A 20,756-nucleotide genomic window follows, 5' to 3' on the forward strand; every position below is an offset into this window, starting at 1 on the left:
TGACATCACCTCCGATCTGGTAGTAATGTCTTATCCACCACAGAATCATAAAATCACTAAAAATGCATATACTCTTTTTTATCTGCGGATTTTCTACTTCTACTGCAATTCATGGAGAAAATCCGCACATACATCATAGCGTAACCGCAAGAGAAATTGACATGTTACAGAATTGAAACACTTCCCACAGGTCAGTTTACACAGCGTAAAAAGAAAAAACGCACAGTGGGCGTGAGATTTCTATAAATCCCATCCACTTTGCTGGAACTTTAAGAAGCTGCGTTTTTTTGGGGGACACCGAGACTAAGCAGCATCAAAAACTCACTCAAAATACCTGGGTGTGATTACAGCCGTGCCCACAGTATACCAAGCAGTCATGTCATTACTCCCCTGCACCACCCCTGAGAATTGGACAGTGGTGCAACAGAGATTACTCTGTGAATAAAATGTAATTTTCTGTCTGTAGCTACTCTTATAGTAAGCCGGCAACACAAGGGTTTAAAGGGAATCTGTAAGCGGGTTTTGCTGTTTAATCAGAGAGCAGCATAATATAGGGCATACTCTCCTGATTCCATGGATATGCCACTAATTAGGCTGTGTGCTGTAGTTTCAATACAATCAGTGTTTTATCAGAAGATTAACAAAGCAGAACTACATCTCAGGTGCCAATCAGTCAGTGTAATCCGTGTAACCCCGCCACCACCACATATTAGAAGCTTGCTGACAATTCACACTGTACATAGGAAGCTGCCAGTCAGGGATCTGGGTGGGACTAGTGCAGCGCCCCAGAGTCCTGGTCGTTGCAGTGATGTCATTCTTCCACCAGGGAGAGTGATGTTATGTCTGAGGGCAATAAAGGAGATCTCTTTACCAGGTATCACAAACCACACAACACACTTCACACTCCAGCCCACCAGGGGGAGCTACGCTCCTATTACTAGGGCACTCCTCACAATTAGGTAAAACTGGTAGTCTGGATAGGAAGTTAGGCAGAAGCTGACTGGGCTTCACCCAGGCAGCACCCTGTTGGGCAGCCAGAGGGGAAGGAGGAACATCAAGGAGCTGCAGACAGAGGGGTCCCTGACAGGGGTGGGATCCTGTCAGAGGCCTAGACAGAAGGCCACGGAGCTGCGCCTGCCCCACGTGCGGCAGCATCCTCAGAAAGGACACGAAAGAGAATTGTATTGCGGAGGGTGAGAAATGAAGTCATAGCACAAGGAGAGGAATCCAGAAGGAGTTCTGCCCTGTAAAAGGCAGCCTCCTTTCTGAGGCGCAGAATCCGGTAGCCGGAACACCGAGGGACTAATAATCTCCAAGCCTTGCTCCAGAGACTGGCAGGACAGGTAATTCCACGTTACTTGCCCGACCCATACCCAGGAGGCACGGTGGCAACTTGTGGGGGCCGGGGCGTGGTAGAGTCCCTGTAAAAAGCCTCAGGCCACCAGTCATACGGGTTTGTCCTATCCTTACCATCAAAGGGACAGAGAGAAAGAGACTTAACATCTAGAACACCAACATCAGTTGTGAGGACCTTACCGAGAAGCTCAGCAGGGAGGTACTACAACACCCAGGCGCTAGAGGAAGGCTTCTGATTTCCACCTGGATAAGGGGACTCTGGATTTGCCTTCGGACCGGCCGGAATCTGCCTACCCTGTGGTCGGTACCCTGGTCTGTGGATGCTGAAGTCTTCAGTAAAGGTAAAGAGACTGCAACCTGGTGTCCTCGTTCTTTACTGCGCCTCACACCATTCACCATCTACACACTGGGAAGCCCTGGGGATACACTTCACCTGTGGGAAGGTATACCATCTAGCTGCCATTACATCACCCCAGCGGACCCCTAAGCAGCGTCGGTCACTCTGACCGAATACCCCAGGTGGCGTCACGAACATTATCCCTTTAAAGACCTTTCCCCCATTTACAACGGACGTCCCTAGGGCCACGGACCGGGTCAGCCACCGTGACATCCCCACTGAGAAGTGAAGGACCCGGTACCGAGTACCCCTAGCCCTACTGGGGGCGCACCACTATATAGAGTCCAAAATTCTTACCTCTGCTACATCCTTATTCTATCAAAATGACAGGACTGCTTCCAGTAAGTGACCCATCCCTGGAATCAGGCTTTATTGTCTTATGTTATATCGTACTTTGCCGCTTTCAGATTATGTAGTAAAAACCTGCTGACAGATTCCCTTTAAAAGTCGTTGATCATTAGGATAGGTAGGTCATCAATCTCTGATCTTCCAGGGTCCAACACCCTCACCGATCAGCTGATATCGGCCGAAAGTACTCACTTGCGGAGCTGGCCGTCTACTTGTCAGGGCCGGGGCTTGGTATTGCACATCCGCCTCCTATGGATATGTAGGTAATAACGGCCTGCAATGATCAGTTTTAAGCCCTTCCCCTAATTTTCAGTTTTTTGCAATTTTTTTTCCTCTTCTTTTGCCAAGTCATAACTTTTTTTTTTGCATCAACATACAGTGGCTTGCGAAAGTATTCACCACCTTTGGCTTTTTACCTATTTTGTTACATTACAACCTGTGTTTAAATATTTTTGTAATCCGATTTCTGTATGATGGATCAGCACTAAACAGTTTAAGTTGGTGAATTGAAGTGAGAAAAATATAGGCAAGAATTACATTTACAGGATCAAATAACTGAAAACTGGCATGTGCATATGTAGTCACCCCTTTTGCTATGAAGCCCCTAAAAATTTCTTGTGCAAGCAATTACGTTCATTAGTTACATGCTTAGTGAAAGGACGTCCACCTGTGTGCAATCTAAGTGTTACCTGTCTGTCAGTATATACACTTTACCTTTTCTGAAAGGCCACAGAGACTGCAATATCATTAAGAAAGAGGCGTCACTAACCAAATATCACCATGAAGACCAAGGAGATCTCCAAACAAGTCAGGAACAAAGTTGTTGAGAAGTACAAGTCAGGGTGGGCTATAACAAAAGTATCCCAATCTCTAATGATCCCCCGGAGCACCAGAGAATAGGGTACACTCCATAGAGGTGGCCTTTATGGAAGAGTTAGCAGAAGAAAGCCTTTACTTACACCCCAAAATTGTAATGCTCGTTTTGAGTTTGCCAAAAGACATGTGGAAGACTCCCCAAATGTATGGAGGAAGGTGCTGTAGTCAGATGAGACCAAAATTGAATTTTTTCGCCACCAATGTAAACGCTATGTCTGGCGCCAAACAAACACCGCTCATCACCCCAAGAACACCATCCCCACAGTGAAACATGATGGTGACAGCATCATGCTGTGGAGAAATATTACATCAGCATGAGGATGTTTTTCAGCAGCAGGAACAGGGAACATGGTCCAAGTTGAGGGGAAGATGGATGATGCAAAACACAGGGATATTCTTGAGCAAAAGCTGTTTCAAACTGTCAGTGATTTGAGACTGGGACGGAGGTTCACCTTCCAACAAGACAATGACCCCAAGCATACTGCTAAAGCAGCACTCGAGTGATTAAAGGGAGAATGTGTAAATGTTTTGGAGTGGCCTAGTCAAAGCCCAGACCTTAATACAATTGAGAATCTGTGGTCAGACTTGAGGATTGCTGTTCACCAGAAGAGACCATCTAACTTGGAGGAACTGGAGGAGTTTTGCCTTGAAGAATGGGGAAAATACCAGTGGCAAGATGTGGAAAGCTCAAAGAGACTTATCCAAAGGCTCTTGTAACTGTAATTCCTGAAAAAAGAAGACTCTACAAAGTACTGACTTTAGGGAGGTGAATAGTTATGCACACTGAAGTTTTCAGTTATTTTGTTCTATTTCTTATTTGCTTCACAATAAAAAGAAAACCAAATGTTCACAGATGTAGACATGTCCTTTACAAGAACTGATGCAAACCCTCAAAAAAAACCAGTGAAATTCCAGATTGTGAGCTAGCAAAACATGAAAAATTCCTTGGGGGTGAATACTTTTGTAAGTCACCGTAACCGTAAGAGGGCTTGTTTCTTTTAGGAATGAACTTCAATGCACTGGAAAATGGGGGGAAAAAAATCAAAATGTGATGACATTGTGGGAAAAAACACAATTGAACAATTTTTTTTTGAGGGGGGTGGGTTGTTTTTACAATATTAATAGTATGGTAAAAGTGACTTGGAAATATAATTCTCCAGGCCAGTATTTTTATGGCAATCCCAAACTTGTACAATTTTTTAAGTGGTGAAAGGAAAAGGGGATATTAGTAAAAAAAATGTATATACGGCTCTGGCAAAAATTAAGAGACCACTGCACAAAAATTAAAAAGACCATTGCACAGTTTTATAAAAATCACCATCTCTACATGTCTGACAGCCATTCCATTCCAGTGTCAGTTGAATTCCCACCATAGTACATCTCATTCTACTTAATGTGCTTCTGATTAGGTGATCAAGACGCATGAAAGCTGTGATTAAAAATCATGGTTATTCCACCAAATATTGATTTCTGAACTCTTCCTGAGTTAAAACATTAGTCTTGTTGTTTCTAAATGATTATGAACTTGTTTTCTTTGCATTATTTGAGGTCTGAAAGCACTGTTTCTCTTTTATTATTTTGATGATTTTTCATTTGATGCAATAAAATACAAAATTTTTAGCTTTGAATTTCGGACACATGTTGTCAGTAGTTTATAGAATAAAACAACAATGTGCAATGTACATTTTACGCAAAAATATACCTATAAAGAGAAAAATCTGAGAAACTGAAAATTTTAAAGTGGTCTCTTAATTTTTGCCAGAGCTGTATATATAAACGAATTTCAAGTGTTTCGTCTCTTTTTCAAAGACCTATAACATTTAAATTTTTACCTCGATGGAGCTGTATAAGGGCTAGATTTAATTTTTGCATAGTGAGCTGACTACGTTATTGATAACATTTTGGGGTAATATATGATATTTTCATCATTTCCTAATGAATTTTTTATTTTTTGCAGAATTGCAGCAACCGAAAAAACTGCAACCCTGGCCTTTTAAATTTTTTTCACTTTATCGCGTTTACTGATTGGGTTAATTAATTTTATATTTTCATAGACCAGGCTTTTATGTATGTATTGATACCAAATATGTATATATTTTTTATTTCTTTATTTTAACCCCTTTCTGACCTCGGATGGGATAGTACGTCCGAGGTCAGAAGCCCCGCTTTGATGCGGGCTCCGGCGGTGAGGACGCAAAAGAGAGGATACAGACATTATAGCAGAGGATCACAGATAATTCTTTCTGTGAGGTTAAACATTTCACTGCCTGTTTTTAAACAATGTTTTACCTCACAGAAAGAATCCGCTGTGATCCCCTGCTGTCCTGTCTGTATACTCTTTTGCTTTCCCCCCTGCCCAGGAGATGTGGTATGATAAGACCATGTTCCTGTACGGTCAGACACAGACATTACACAGTACACAGCAGGGACACATTTATAAGATTATCTCAGCACAGGAACATTTTATTTAATCACATCCAATTGTGGAACTTATTATTATTCCTAGATCTATTGATTACAGTACACAGCAGGGACACATTTATAAGCTGATTAACCCATGTTCTGCCAGAAGGAATGAACACCATTAAAATGAAGGAGAAGTGCTTGTTCTCAGTGCCGAAGTAGGAGCAATCAGACGCTGCAGTCTTCTGGCTCCACACCGGTAACCCCATGACAGGACCCTCATTATTCCCATAGGTTCAGGTTCCACTTTCTGGACTACTATATTTTTCAGGCATGGTCCTCGGACCAGAAAAGTTTGTGCATCCCTGTTCTAGAGGGTGGTAAGATCCTTGTGAACAAAGCATTTAGGAGCCTTCTGCATATCAACATTTACCAGCTCGAAGAGTTGAGTCCACCGATAAGTGAGAGGATGCTTAGTGTGTAAAGTATATGTATGAAATAGACCCTTCAAACCATTTTTGGGGTCCGATTTCTACTTTAACTATATCTGGTACCAGTTTCTATACTGTATAATACATTTGTTATAGAATTCATATTCATTCTTCACAGGGATGTGCAACGCTTATGCAATCTGCTAGTGTATAACACATCGATGCCATGAACTTTCAGTGCACCATGGTAAAAGTTTACACATTACAGAAAGTTACTGTTCACACACCCCTTTCAAGTCTGAACACCACTAGCAGGATATATGACAGATCTTGCTTGAAAATAGATCCCACGGGCAAAAAATAAAAATACCTAAAATTCCAAAACCGAAAAATGTATGTTCATGAGATGTTCAATGTGAAAGATAAAGAGAACTCTGACTTTATCCCGACTTCATTAAACACCAGTTGAGTGCGTCTAGTGTGTACCGTGTCCATTACTCATCATGTGCCCTGTTTTCCTCATTCATTATACATTTGTGAGTTCTTTCTATTGATCATCAGTTGATACATGAGATGGACGGGCAGCCTTTGGACCTACAGTTTTGGAGAGCTACATGTTCTTTTTTTTTTTTTTTTTTTAGGATATGTAGTTAATCAAACCTGTGTCATCTAAGGTTGCCCGAAATTGATAGGAAATTATGATTTTGCATTTGTGTTTTTGTTGTTTTTTAGATGTAAAGAGCGTTTTGGATTCTATCGGAGCGAATATCACAATCTTTTCCAAAATGATCCCAGTCAATCAAGTACTGTCCAACCTCACGTTCTTTCTAGCTCAAAGTGAGATGCATGTCCGGGACTTTTATCCTGTCATCGAACAGTATGACTTTTACAGGTATGGTCTGGTTATTGTGTTCTATGGTGTTCGCCTCTAGAGCCTTGATTATTACTAATTAGCACCTAGTCACAGAGAAGGTGATAATATAGATTACAAAGATTAGTGGCGATCTGACCTCTTGGGGCCCTGTGTGGACAGTGTTAGTATCTGCGTGTGAACAGTGGTAGTATATGTGGCATGTATGATCACAACAACCACATTAACTTTGGGAGCGGTAGTGCACATCAATATTTACTGCCCCATAGTCAGTGATTTGAGATGTGGCACCAATGAATTATCCTGTTGGAAGGTCCAATAACGCCCAAGCTCCAGTTTCCTCACAGAAGCCATAATGTTTTCTCCTAGGATTTCCTGATACTTGGTTGAATCTATCTGACCCTCCACACACTACAGGTTTTCAGTGCCAGATGAAGGAAATCGGGCCCAGAGCATCACTGAGCCACTGCCATGCTTCACTGTATGCATCACTGAGCTACCGCCACTCTTCACTCTAGAAATTATGAAACCACCACCGTGCTTTACTGTAGACATCATCAAGCTACCGTCATGCTTCACTGTAGGCAGGGTGTTTTATGTAAAGTATGCTTCAAACTACTGATCCATAACCCAAAAAGTTCCAGTTATGTTCCATTGTTCCACAAAACAGAATCTCCAAACTTCTGTAGCTTAAGTCGGATTATTTTTATTAAAAGTTTTTCTATATAAACATTACAAAACATAAAAATACTCACACAGATCCCCGATCCCTCCCACCCAAACAAAATGCAATGAAACATATTAAAGTGCAGTAAATATCATTCAGCTTATCATAATGTATAATCAGTCTTGACATTTGCCAATATAATATTAATACCCTCAGCACCACATGTACACCTTCAGGGATTTCTATATTATAGGCTTTAGAAACTTAAAATAAGCCCAGATGACATCTTTGCAGTTCTTTGCACAACCAGATCCGTAAAAAAACAGAGTTTTTCAAACTTACAAATCGCATTTGTCTTTAAATAAATACTTCTTTCCAAGTTCAGGAGTCAGTCAATCTTCTTTATAAATTCTGGTATTGTGGGGGTCTGCGCAGTTATCCAGTATTCAGCTATTAATTTCCTAGCCATATACAGCATTCGAGAGACAGCAGTTTTACCATATTCATCAATAGCTACAGTGGCATGTAAAAGTTTGAGCACCCCTGATCAAAATAGGTGCTAACCAAGCAGAGTACCCAAACTTTTGCATTGGCTCATTTTCCTTTTTTTTGACATTTTTAAAGTGTAAAAGATGAAAATATTAGCTTTTTTGCCTAAAATACAATGGAAATGTGTCATCTTTAACTTTAGGCCTTTTAGAGATCATTTCATTTTCAACTTTGTCTAACTGTTCACAATACCAGTAAATTTGACCAGGTGTGCCCAAACTTCAATGTACCTCAATATGCATATCGAAGGTGTAGTGTCTAGTACATCCTTCCAAATAGACTCCAAGTTAGGGCAGGACCAAAGCACAAAGCATATGCGATAAGTCTGCCGAGTTTGTCTTACATCTAGTAGGTGTAATAATAATACTAGCAAATACCTCCTATTAGAAATGTAGCATAGTTTTTCTGATTCTCTATGTCTTTCTTCTTGTGCAGGCATTGCCGGACCTAAGTTAGCTAGTTGCTAGTGGTCGTAACCATGGATACCTAAGGTCCTGCCTTGCCTCCACTTGAGGAAAGAGACATAGCAAATCAGAAAAACTATACTACATTTCAAATTGTAGGTATTTTGTAATATTATTATTATTATTATTATTATTATTATTATTATTACACCTACTACATATTGGCATAGGATCTTGAAGATGAGAATATCCCTTTAAGGATGATCCCTCTACACTGTGACAGCCCTTCAGATATTTGTAGACCGCTATTAAGTCTCCTCTTAGCCTTCTTTTTTGCAAGCTAAACATTCCCAGATCCTCGTAGCACATACTTTGCAGTCCGCTCACCATCCTGGTTGCTCTTCTCTGAACTTGGTCCAGTTTTTCAATGTCTTTTTTAAAATGTGGTACCCAGAACCAGACACAGTATTCCAGATGAGGCCTGACCAAGGAGGAGTAGAGGAGAATAATTACTTCACGTGATCTAGACCCTATGCTTCTTTTAATTCATCCTAGAATTGTGTTTGCCTTTTTTGTGGCTGCATCACACTGTTGACTCATGTGCAGTCTGTGATCTATTAGTAAACCCAAGTCTTTTTCACACCTGCTGTTTCTTAGTTCTATTCCTCCCATTCTGTAGATGAAATTTTCTTTTTTCTTGTCCAGATGTAGAATCTAGCATTTCTCCCTGTTAAATACCATTCATATCAAGATCTTTCTGAATCCTATTTGTGAGCCCACACATAGCCTCTTATATATAGTATGAGCCCCATATAGCCTCCTATATACAGTATGAGCCCTTACATTGCTCCCTATATACAGCAAGATCCCCGATATAGTCACCTGTATAAAGTATGAACCCTTATATAGTCTCCTATATATAGTATGAGCCCTCATATAGCCTCCTATATACTGTAAGAGCCTGCACATAACTGCCTATATACACTCACCGGCCACTTTATTAGGTACACCTGTCCAACTTCTTGTTAACACTTAATTTCTAATCAGCCAATCACATGGCGGCAACTCAGTGCATTTAGGCATGTAGACATGGTCAAGACAATCTCCTGCAGTTCAAACCGAGCATCAGTATGGGGAAGAAAGGTGATTTGAGTGCCTTTGAACGTGGCATGGTTTTTGGTGCCAGAAGGGCTGGTCTGAGTATTTCAGAAACTGCTGATCTACTGGGATTTTCACGCACAACCATCTCTAGGGTTTACAGAGAATGGTCCGAAAAAGAAAAAAAATCCATTGAGCGGCAGTTCTGTGGGCGGAAATGCCTTGTTGATGCCAGAGGTCAGAGGAGAATGGGCAGACTGGTTCGAGCTGATAGAAAGGCAACAGTGACTCAAATCGCCACCCGTTACAATCAAGGTAGGCCTAAGAGCATCTCTGAACGCACAGTGCGTCGAACTTTGAGGCAGATGGGCTACAGCAGCAGAAGACCACACCGGGTACCACTCCTTTCAGCTAAGAACAGGAAACTGAGGCTACAATTTGTACAAGCTCATCGAAATTGGACAGTAGAAGATTGGAAAAACGTTGCTTGGTCTGATGAGTCTCGATTTCTGCTGTGACATTCGGATGGTAGGGTCAGAATTTGGCATAAACAACATGAAAGCATGGATCCATCCTGCCTTGTATGGAGCATCTTTGGGATGTGCAGCCGACAAATCTGCGGCAACTGTGTGATGCCATCATGTCAATATGGACCAAAATCTCTGAGGAATGCTTCCAGCACCTTGTTGAATCTATGCCACGAAGAATTGAGGCAGTTCTGAAGGCAAAAGGGGGTACAACCCGTTACTAGCATGGTGTACCTAATAAAGTGGCCGGTGAGTGTACACTATGAGCCCCCATATAGTCCCCTATATACAGCACGAACCTGCACATAACCTACAATATACAGCCTGAGCCCCCATATGGCCTCCTACATACAGTATGAGCCCTCACATAGTCCATACATATAATCACACATCCCATACACACATTATATACACTCACCGGCCACTTTATTAGGTACACCATGCTAGTAACGGGTTGGACCCCTTTTGCCTTCAGAACTGCCTCAATTCTTCGTGGCATAGATTCAACAAGGTGCTGGAAGCATTCCTCAGAGATTTTGGTCCATATTGACATGATGGCATCACACAGTTGCCGCAGATTTGTCGGCTGCACATCCCAAAGATGCTCCATACAAGGCAGGATGGATCCATGCTTTCATGTTGTTTACGCCAAATTCTGACCCTACCATCCGAATGTCGCAGCAGAAATCGAGACTCATCAGACCAAGCAACGTTTTTCCAATCTTCTACTGTCCAATTTCGATGAGCTTGTGCAAATTGTAGCCTCAGTTTCCTGTTCTTAGCTGAAAGGAGTGGTACCCGGTGTGGTCTTCTGCTGCTGTAGCCCATCTGCCTCAAAGTTCGACGCACTGTGCGTTCAGAGATGCTCTTAGGCCTACCTTGGTTGTAACGGGTGGCGATTTGAGTCACTGTTGCCTTTCTATCAGCTCGAACCAGTCTGCCCATTCTCCTCTGACCTCTGGCATCAACAAGGCATTTCCGCCCACAGAACTGCCGTTCACTGGATTTTTTTTCTTTTTCGGGCCATTCTCTGTAAACCCTAGAGATGGTTGTGCGTGAAAATCCCAGTAGATCAGCAGTTTCTGAAATACTCAGACCAGCCCTTCTGGCACCAACAACCATGCCACGTTCAAAGGCACTCAAATCACCTTTCTTCCCCATACTGATGCTCGGTTTGAACTGCAGGAGATTGTCTTGACCATGTCTACATGCCTAAATGCACTGAGTTGCCGCCATGTGATTGGCTGATTAGAAATTAAGTGTTAACAAGAAGTTGGATAGGTGTACCTAATAAAGTGGCCAGTGAGTGTATATATATATGTATAAAAAAAAACACATATTCACCTCGCTTTCGTTCCCCCCGGTTCTCTGCTCCGGTCACAGAGGCTCCACATGTACTGGTGGCACGTACATGCTGACTTGAGCCGGCTAATGACATTATCACACCGACACGTCATGGCAGAGGCAACGGGAGCTGCACTGGTATTCTGTATCATTGGTAGCGGTGCTCCAGGAAAACTCCTTATGTGCGCCACCAATAGCAGCACACAAAACATTGTAGTGAGGGCAATCTGGCAGTGCCCCCCCCCCCAGGAGCCATGGGCAGAGGACCAGATTGCCCTCATTATAATCTGCCTATGCAAGTGGCTATTCTGTCTATAATCATATTTTTAGATCAGCGGGTGTCTTGATTAGGCCTTTCTGCTTGATACGCATGTCTCAGTTGAATATAATTATAAAGCTGAGAATAAGGTGACCCAAACTCAGTTTGTAATTCCTTAATGATGTCATCTGTTAAAATATAGGGTAGTCCAAGTATCCATCTATATTTCCATTTCCCAAAATATTGTGAACTGCAGAGATTGGGTAGCCATGATGTTTCCCAAAGGGAGGTAAATTGAGTTATCCCCAGTATATTGTGCAGCTCTCTCACTTTCCTCCAAAGACGGTCAATTATCAATACAGTGGGGAATATATCCATAGGGGACTTAAATTTGTGTCCTTCTAGAGCTTCATATAATCTAGAGGAGTTAAAATGGTATTCCAGTGTAAGGCGGCCAGGGTGGTAGTCGTGGCAATGAGCTATAGTATTCCCACACCCTGGAGCCTCACAAATGAAACATAATGTCTCTTCTGCGGTCTGTGCAACTTGCGCAGCAGAACACTCACATTAATTGCCGGAGTTCCCTCTTCTTCTGTCATTCTGGCTCCGGATCCACGGGTCTCACAAACAACTCCGGATTCAATGTTCATTCTCAACAGTTCAACTTTACTATTCAACAGGGTTTGCATTACAGATGCGGCACAGTGCGTACATAGCGACATTCCTAGGGCTTTCCTTGTCTTTCTAGCAATCACTGCTCTTCCTGGTGAATCCCTGTCCATTCCTGGCAATCGCTGCTCTTCCTGGACAATCCAAGTCCTGTCCTGGCAATCACTGCTCTTCCTGGCCTTTAGGCCCACCAGCTTCCTCCCATTCCCCTTGTCCGGCTTCAAAAGAATAAGGTAAAAGGCTCGCCGTCTCACCTTCACCTAGTCCCGACCATAAGTTGTTTAAGCTGGTGACCGCCTGCACGCCACTCAGTTTGGGGCCCCTTCTTGCCGAAGCAACCGTATCCCCACGGCTATCAGAGTGTACTTGTTCACTGCTGCATCTCAACTTCTTGCCCTGGGCATGGCTGCCCGGGCTCCGCTCACTAACCAGGAAGTCCCTTTGCTGTATCCCACTGCTCTACACTACACCCCTCTGTAACTCCTCCCAGGTGGAAAACCTCTAATGCTAACTATGCTATCCTACACTCCCATTCCCTATCTCTAGTGTGCCCAACTATTCTAACCCACTACTATCCTATGCTAACCCTAATCTTATACACAATGCATATCAGGTGTATACACAATACAGCAGCATCACATAAACACATTAAGAGTAACAAGCATTAGGAAACCACACACAATTAATAGAAATACTGTGCAAAGAGTGGGAGGCATATGACGGCCCGTCACCTCCTTACACCAGGTTATGGCATGAAGCTCCCCCGCCCCAGGATTATGCCAGTCCCTATGTGCTATAACTGTGCTGCTACATAATAGATCCAAGGATAAGGGTCTTTGAAACATTCATTACTTTTCGCTCTTTGGAGTGTTTTCAATTTAATTCTAGGGTACTACCCCAAATTAATTCCCTGAATAAACGATTAATTTGAAAGAACTATCTTTGGTGAATCCAAATGCGAGAATAATGAAGTGGGTATAATAGTTGAGGCATCCAAATCGTTTGTTAGGTTTGTGCGTCTTACTACTGACATTGGTACTTTGGACCAAGTTTCCCTTTTTTGCTTAAATTTTAATGAGAATTGGAGTGAGGCTTAGTCTGTCATAGTCCTTTATTTGAGCCATTATGTTGATACCTAAATAATTGAATTCAGAAACCACTTGTAGGGTAGAGCTAGCATATGAAGGTAGGTTATCACTATTATCTAGTTGGAGTATAACTAATTTGTTACAGTTTATCTATAAACCCGAATATTTCCCAAATCTTTCAATAACTTCCATTGTCTCTGGTAAAGTGTTAGAAGTCTCCGCCAAGAACAGTACAGTGTCGTCAGCATTGAGGGCCATTTTCTCTTCCATTCTCTACTAAATCCTGCTATGCCTGAATGTCTCCTGATAATTGTGGTGAGAGGTTCAATGGCCAATGCAAAGAGAACAGGAGATGGGGACATCCCCGTCTACTACCCCTATCAAGTTTGAAGGTTGATGAGAGTTGTCCATTTATCCTTAACCTGGCCATTGGTCTCCCATATAACAGTTTTATCAGCTTTTTCAAGTACAGCCCATAAGGAATTCCAACTCAATGGAGTCAAATACCTTTGTGGCATCTAATCAACATATTACTTTGTCTCCCGTGTTTTCTACTGGAATTTGGAGATTTAGATATAGTCTACAAATATTTATTACGGTAGATCTTGCAGGCATAAAACCCAACTGGTTGGTATGTATCACCTTGGAAATCACTTTACTAAGTCTATTAGTTAATACTTTGGCTATAATTTTAACATCTGTAGGGTGCAGGGATATAAGCCTATAAGAGTCAGGAGTAGTGATGGGCGAGTAGCATTGTTGCTCAGGTCTCCCCAAGCATGCTCGGGTGATCTCCGAGTATTTTGGCGTGCTTGGAGATTTAGTTTTTGTCACCTCAGCTGCATGATTTATGGCTACTGGACAGCCTGAGTGCATCTGGGAATTCCCGAACAGGCATTCCTCACATGTATTCTACCTGTCTAGCAGCTGTAAATCATGCAGCTGAGGCGAGGAAAACGAAAGTATACTCGCTCATCACTAGTCAGAAGAAGTGGATCCTTGCCTGATTACTACCACAATGGCCTCTTGCATAGAATTAGGTAATGCCCCTTCTTTAAGAGATTCCTTGAAAGTACTTAATAAGTATGGGAGCAAAAAATCTCCAATTTTCTTATAGATCTACAGTATATGGGCAACCCATCTCATACTGGTGATTTGTTATTAGTCATAGAGGTCACTGATAGCCGTATTTCCTCAAATTGGAGTGAGCTATTCAAATTTTTTTGATTGTCTTCCGTAAATTTGCGGAGCTTTTCTTCATCCATACAGTACAGACCAAAAGTCTGGACACGCCTTCTCATTTAATGATTTTTCTGTATTTTCATGACTATGAAAATTGTACACTCACACTGAAGACATCAAAACTATGAATTAATACATAGTTGTGAAACAACTGAAAATATGTGTTATATCCTAGGTTCTTCAAAGTAACCACCTTTTACTTTGATGACTGCTTTGCACACTCTTGGCATTCTCTTGATGAGCTTCAAGAGGTAGTCACCGGGAATGGTCTTCCAACAATCTTGAAGGAGTTCCCAGAGATGCTTAGCACTTGTTGGCCCTTTTGCCTTCACTCTGCGGTCCAGCTCACCCAAACCATCTCGATTGGTTTCAGGTCTGGTGACTGTGGAGGCCAGGTCATCTGGTGTAGCACCCCATCACTCTCCTTCTTGGTCAAATAGCCCTTACACAGCCTGGAGGTGTGTTTGGGGTCATTGTCCTGTTGAAAAATAAATGATGGTCCAGCTAAACGCAAACCAGATGGAATAGCATGCCGATGCAAGATGCTGTTGTAGCCATGCTGGTTCAGTATGCCTTCAATTTTCAAAAAATCCCCAACACTGTCACCAGCAAAGCACCCCCACACCCTCACACCTCCTCCTCCATGCTTCACGGTGGGAACCAGGCATGTAGAGTCCATCCGTTCACCTTTTCTGCGTCGCACAAAGACACAGTAGTCGGAACCAAAGATCTCAAATTTGGACTCATCAGACCAAAGCACAGATTTCCATTGGTCTAATGTCCATTACTTGTGTTCTTTAGCCCAAACAAGTCTCTTCTGCTTGTTGCCTGTCCTTAGCAGTGGTTTCCTAGCAGCTATTTTACCATGAAAGCCTGCTGCACAAAGTCTCCTCTTAACACTTGTTGTACAGATGGGTCTGCTGCTAGAACTCTGTGTGGCATTGACCTGGTCTCTAATCTGAGCTGCTGTTAACCTGCGATTTCTGAGGCTGGTGACTCGGATAAACTTATCCTCAGAAGCAGAGGTGACTCTTGGTCTTCCTTTCCTGGGGTGGTCCTCATGTGAGCCAGTTTCTTTGTAGCGCTTGACGGTTTTTGCCACTGCACTTGGGGACACTTTCAAAGTTTTCCCAATTTTTCGGACTGACTGACCTTCATTTCTTAAAGTAATGATGGCCACTCGTTTTTCTTTACTTAGATTTTGTATTATGGCAAGAAGAAAAGCAGCTTACACAGTCTATTCGGTAGGACTATCAGCTGTGTATCCACCAGACTTCTGCACAACACAACTGATGGTCCCAACCCCATTTATAAGGCAAGAAGTCCCACTTATTAACCCCTTAGTGACAGAGCCAATTTGGTACTTAATGACCGAGCCAATTTTTACAATTCTGACCAGTGTCACTTTAAGAGGTTATAACTCTGGAACGCTTTATCGGATCCCACTGATTCTGAGATTGTTTTTTCGTGACATATTGTACTTCAAGTTAGTGGTAACATTTCTTCGATATTACTTGCGATTATTTATGAAAAAAATGGAAATATGGCGAAAATTTTTAAAATTTTGCAATTTTCAAACTTTGGATTTTTATGCCCTTAAATCAGAGAGATATGTCACAAAAAATAGTTAATAAATAACATTTCCCACATGTCTACTTTACATTAGCACAATTTTGGAAACAATTTTTTTTTTTTGTTAGGGAGTTATAAGGGTTAAAAGTTGACCAGCAATTTCTCATTTTTACAACACCATTTTTTTTTAGGGACCACATCTCATTTGAAGTCATTTTGAGGGGTCTATATGATAGAAAATAACCAAGTGTGACACCATTCTAAAAACTGCACCCCTCAAGCTGCTCAAAACCACATTCAAGAAGTTTATTAACCCTCGATGTGCTTCACAGGAACTGAAACAATGTGGAAGAAAAGAATGAACATTTAACTTTTTTTTGCAAACATTTTACTTCAGAACCATTTTTTTTAATTTTCACAAGTGTAAAAACAGAAATTTAACCACAAATTTTGTTGTGTAATTTTTCCTGAGTACGCCGATACCCCATATGTGGAGGTAAACCACTGTTTGGGCGCACCGCAGAGCTTGGAAGTGAAGGAGCACCGTTTGACTGTTTCAATGCAGAATTGGCTGGAATTGAGATCAGACGCCATGTCGCGTTTCGGGAGCCCCTAATGTGCCTAAACAGTGGAAACCCCCCACAAGTGATACCATTTTGGAAACTAGACCCCTTAAGGAACTTATGTAGATGTGTGGTGAGCACTTTGAACCCCCAAGTGCTTCACAGAAGTTTATAACGTAGAGCCGTGAAAATAAAAAATCGCATTTGTTTTCACAAAAATGATGTTTTCGCCCACAAATTCTTATTTTCACAAGGGTAACAGGAGAAATTAGACCACAAAAGTTGTTGTGCAATTTCTCCTGAGTACGTCAATACCCCATATGTGGGGGTAAACCACTGTTTGGGCGCACCGCAGAGCTTGGAAGTGAAGGAGCACCGTTTGACTTTTTCAATGCAGAATTGGCTGGAATTGAGATCGGATGCCATGTCGCGTTTGGAGAGCCCCTGATGTGCCTAAACAGTGGAAACCCCCCACAAGTGATACCATTTTGGAAACTAGACCCCTTAAGGAACTTATCTAGATATTCGGTGAGCACTTTGAACCCTCAAGTGCTTCACAGAAGTTTATAACGTAAAGCCGTGAAAATAAAAAATCGCATTTTTTCTACAAAAATGATCTTTTTGCCCCCAAATTTTTATTTTCACAAGGGTAACAGGAGAAATTAGACCACAAAAGTTGTTGTGCAATTTCTCCTGAGTACGTCAATACCCCATATGTGGGGGTAAACCACTGTTTGGGCGCACCGCAGAGCTTGGAAGAGAAGGAGTGTCGTTTTACTTTTTCAATGTAGAATTGGCTGGAATTGAGATCGGACGCCATGTCACGTTTGGAGAGCCGCTGATGTGCCTAAACAGTGGAGACCCCCCACAAATGACACCATTTTGGAAACTAGACCCCTTAAGGAACTTATCTAGATGTGTGGTGAGCACTTTAAACCCCCAGGTGCTTCACAGAAGTTTATAACGTAGAGCCGTGAAAATAAAAAAATCGCATTTTTTCTACAAAAATGATCTTTTTGCCTCCAAATTTTTATTTTACCAAGGGTAACAGGAGAAAATGGACACCAGAAGTTGTTGTACAATTTGTCTTGAGTACGCTGACACCCCGTATGTGGGGGTAAACCACTGTTTGGGTGCATGGCTGAGCTCGGAAGCAAAGGAGCGCCATTTGACTTTTCAATGCAAAATTGACTGGAATTGAGATCGGACGCCATGTCGCGTTTGGAGAGCCCCTGATGTGCCTAAACAGTAGAAACCCCCCAAAAGTGACCCCATTTTGGAAACTAGACCCCCCATGGAACTTATCTAGATGTGTAGTGAGAACTTTGAATGCCCAAGTGCATCACAGAAGTTTATAATGCAGAGTCGTGAAAATAAAAAATATTTTTTTTTTAACAATAAAGATTTTTTAGCCCCCAAGTTTTTATTTTCACAAGGGTAACAAGAGAAATTGGACCCAAAAGTTGTTGTCCAATTTGTCCTGAGTATGCTGGTACCCCATATGTGGGGGTAAACCACTGCTTGGGCGCACGGCAGAGCTTGGAAGGGAAGGAGCGCCATTTTGGAATGCAGACTTTGATAGAATTGTCTGCGGGCGTTATGTTGCGTTTGCAGACCCCTAATGTACCTAAACAGTAGAAACCCCCCACAAGTGACCAAATTTTGGAAACTAGACCCCCTAAGGAACTTATCTAGATATGTGGTGAGAACTTTGAATGCCCAAGTGCTTCACAGAAGTTTATAATGCATAGTAGTGAAAATTAAAAAATATTTTTTTTTCCCACAAAAAAGATTTTTAGCCCCCAAGTTTTTATTTTCACAAGGGTAACAGGAGAAATTGGACCCCAAACGTTGTTGTCCAATTTGTCCTGAGTATGCTGGTACCCACTATGTGGGGGTAAACCACTGTTTGGGCGCACGGCAGAGCTCGGAAGAGGAGCGCCATTTTGGAATTCAGACTTTGATAGAATTGTCTGTGGGTGTTATGTTGCATTTGCAGAGCCCCTGATGTACCTAAACAGTAGAAACCCCCCACAAGTGACCAAATTTTGGAAACTAGACCCCCTAAGGAACTTATCTAGATATGTGGTGAGAACTTTGAATGCTCAAGTGCTTCACAGAAGTTTATAATGCAGAGTAGTGAAAATAAAAAATATTTTTTTTCCCACAAAAGATTTTTTTAGCCCCCAAGTTTTTATTTTCACAAGGGTAACAGGAGAAATTGGACCCCAAAAGTTGTTGTCCAATTTATCCCGAGTACGCTGATGCCCCATATGTGGGGGTAAACCACTGTTTGGGCGCACGGCAGAGCTCAGAAGGGAGGGAGCACCATTTGACTTTTTTAGCGCAAAATTGGCTGTCGTGTTTGGAGACCCCCCTGATGTACCTAAACAGTGGAAACCCCCAAATTATAACTCCAACCCTAACTCCAACACACCCCTAACCCTAATCTTAACCCGATCCATAATCCTAATCACAACCCTAACGATAATCACAACCCTAACCCCAAAACAGCCCTAATCTCAACCCTAACCATAACCCTAATCAAAACCCTAAATCCAACACACCCCTAACCCTAATCCCAAACGTAACCCTAATCCCAACCCTAATCCAAACCCTAATCCCAACTCTAACCCTAACTTTAGCCCCAACCCTAACCCTAACTTTAGCCCCAACCCTAACCATAACTTTAGCCCCGTCGTCACAAAAAAAGTTCAATGTAACCTTTTTTTTGTACGTCGCGTCCGCCATTTCCGCGCATGCGTGGCCGTAACTCTGCCCCCTCCTCCCCAGGACATAGACTGGGCAGCGGATGCGTTGAAAAACTGCATCCGCTGCCCACGTTGTGCACAATTTTCACAACGTGCGTCGGTACGTCGGGCCGACGCATTGCGACCGCCCCGTACCGACGCAAGTGTGATAGAAGCCTAAGGCTACTTTCACACTAGCGTCGTACTCGGCCCATCGCAGTGTGCCGGGCCGACGTACCGACGCTAGCGTTGTAAGCGCCACACAACGGGTGCAGCGGATGCTGTTTTTTCAACGCATCCGCTGCCCCATTGTGAGGGGAGGTGGGGGCGGAGTTCCGGCCGCGCATGCGCGGTCGGAAATGGCGGACACGTCGCACAAAAAAGTTACATGTAGCTTTTTTTGTGCCGACGGTCCGCCAAAGCACGACGCATCCGTCGCACGACGGATGCGACATGTGGCAATCCGTCGCAATGCGTCGCTAATGCAAGCCAATGGAGAAAAAACGCATCCTGCAAGCACTTTTGCAGGATGCGTTTTTTCTCCGACGCATTGCGACGGAGGCCAAAAAACGCTAGTGTGAAAGTAGCCTAACCCTAGCCCTAACCCTAACCCTAAATTTAGCCCCAACCCTAGCCCTAACCCTAACCCTAACTCTAGCCCTAACCCTAACCCTAACTCTAACCCTAACTCTAACCCTAACTCTAACCCTAACCCTAACTCTAACCCTAACCCTAACCCTAACTCTAACCCTAACCCTAACCCTAACCCTAACCCTAACCCTAACTCTAACCCTAACCCTAACCCTAACCCTAATTTTAGCCCCAACTCGTCTTCTCCTGCCGGCCGGCAGATGGCAGCAGATGGCGGGCGCACTGCGCATGCGCCCGCCATAAGGAAAAACGCCGGCTGGCAGGAGAAGACAGAAGAGGACCCAGGGACACCGGGTGAGTATGTTAGGGTCCCCGAATCCCCCTATTTCTCTGTCCTCTGATGTGTGATCACATCAGAGGACAGAGAAATACAGATCGCTTTTTTTTTTTTTTTTGCGGTCGCCGGTAAACTGTTAATTACCGGCGATCGCAAAACAGGGGTCGGTGCAAACCGACCCCGATCATGTTCTTTGGGGTCTCGGCTACCCCCGGCAGCCGAGACCCCAAAGAACATCCGGGTGCCGGGCGGCGGGCGCACTGCGCGTGCGCCCGCCATTTTTTCCCGGAAAAAAGATGGCGGCGCCCATGGAGACCCACGAGGAGCACCGGGGGAGGTAGGTAAGTATCGGGGGGCTATTGGGGGCCATCGGGGACCCTATTTCTCTGTCCTCCGATGTGCGATCACATCGGA

General features: G+C 43.1%; 1 protein-coding gene across 17 annotated transcripts in view; it reads left to right on the plus strand.

The window, feature by feature from the left end:
- Window positions 1–20,756, plus strand: part of PROM1 (prominin 1) — a 264,828-nt gene that overhangs the window by 157,741 nt on the left and 86,331 nt on the right. For all 17 annotated transcript variants that reach the window (XR_013220084.1, XR_013220088.1, XR_013220081.1 and 14 more), the window contains exon 12: window positions 6,544–6,703. Coding sequence is in view for 6 of the 17 variants with exons in the window: in XM_077280016.1 (XP_077136131.1) it covers window positions 6,544–6,703 (160 nt within the window). In the remaining 11 variants the exon portion in view is untranslated. The remainder of the gene's footprint in view (window positions 1–6,543; window positions 6,704–20,756) is intronic.

This window comes from Ranitomeya variabilis, chromosome 1 (genome assembly GCF_051348905.1).
Source record: "Ranitomeya variabilis isolate aRanVar5 chromosome 1, aRanVar5.hap1, whole genome shotgun sequence".
Taxonomy (NCBI): Eukaryota; Metazoa; Chordata; class Amphibia; order Anura; family Dendrobatidae; genus Ranitomeya; species Ranitomeya variabilis.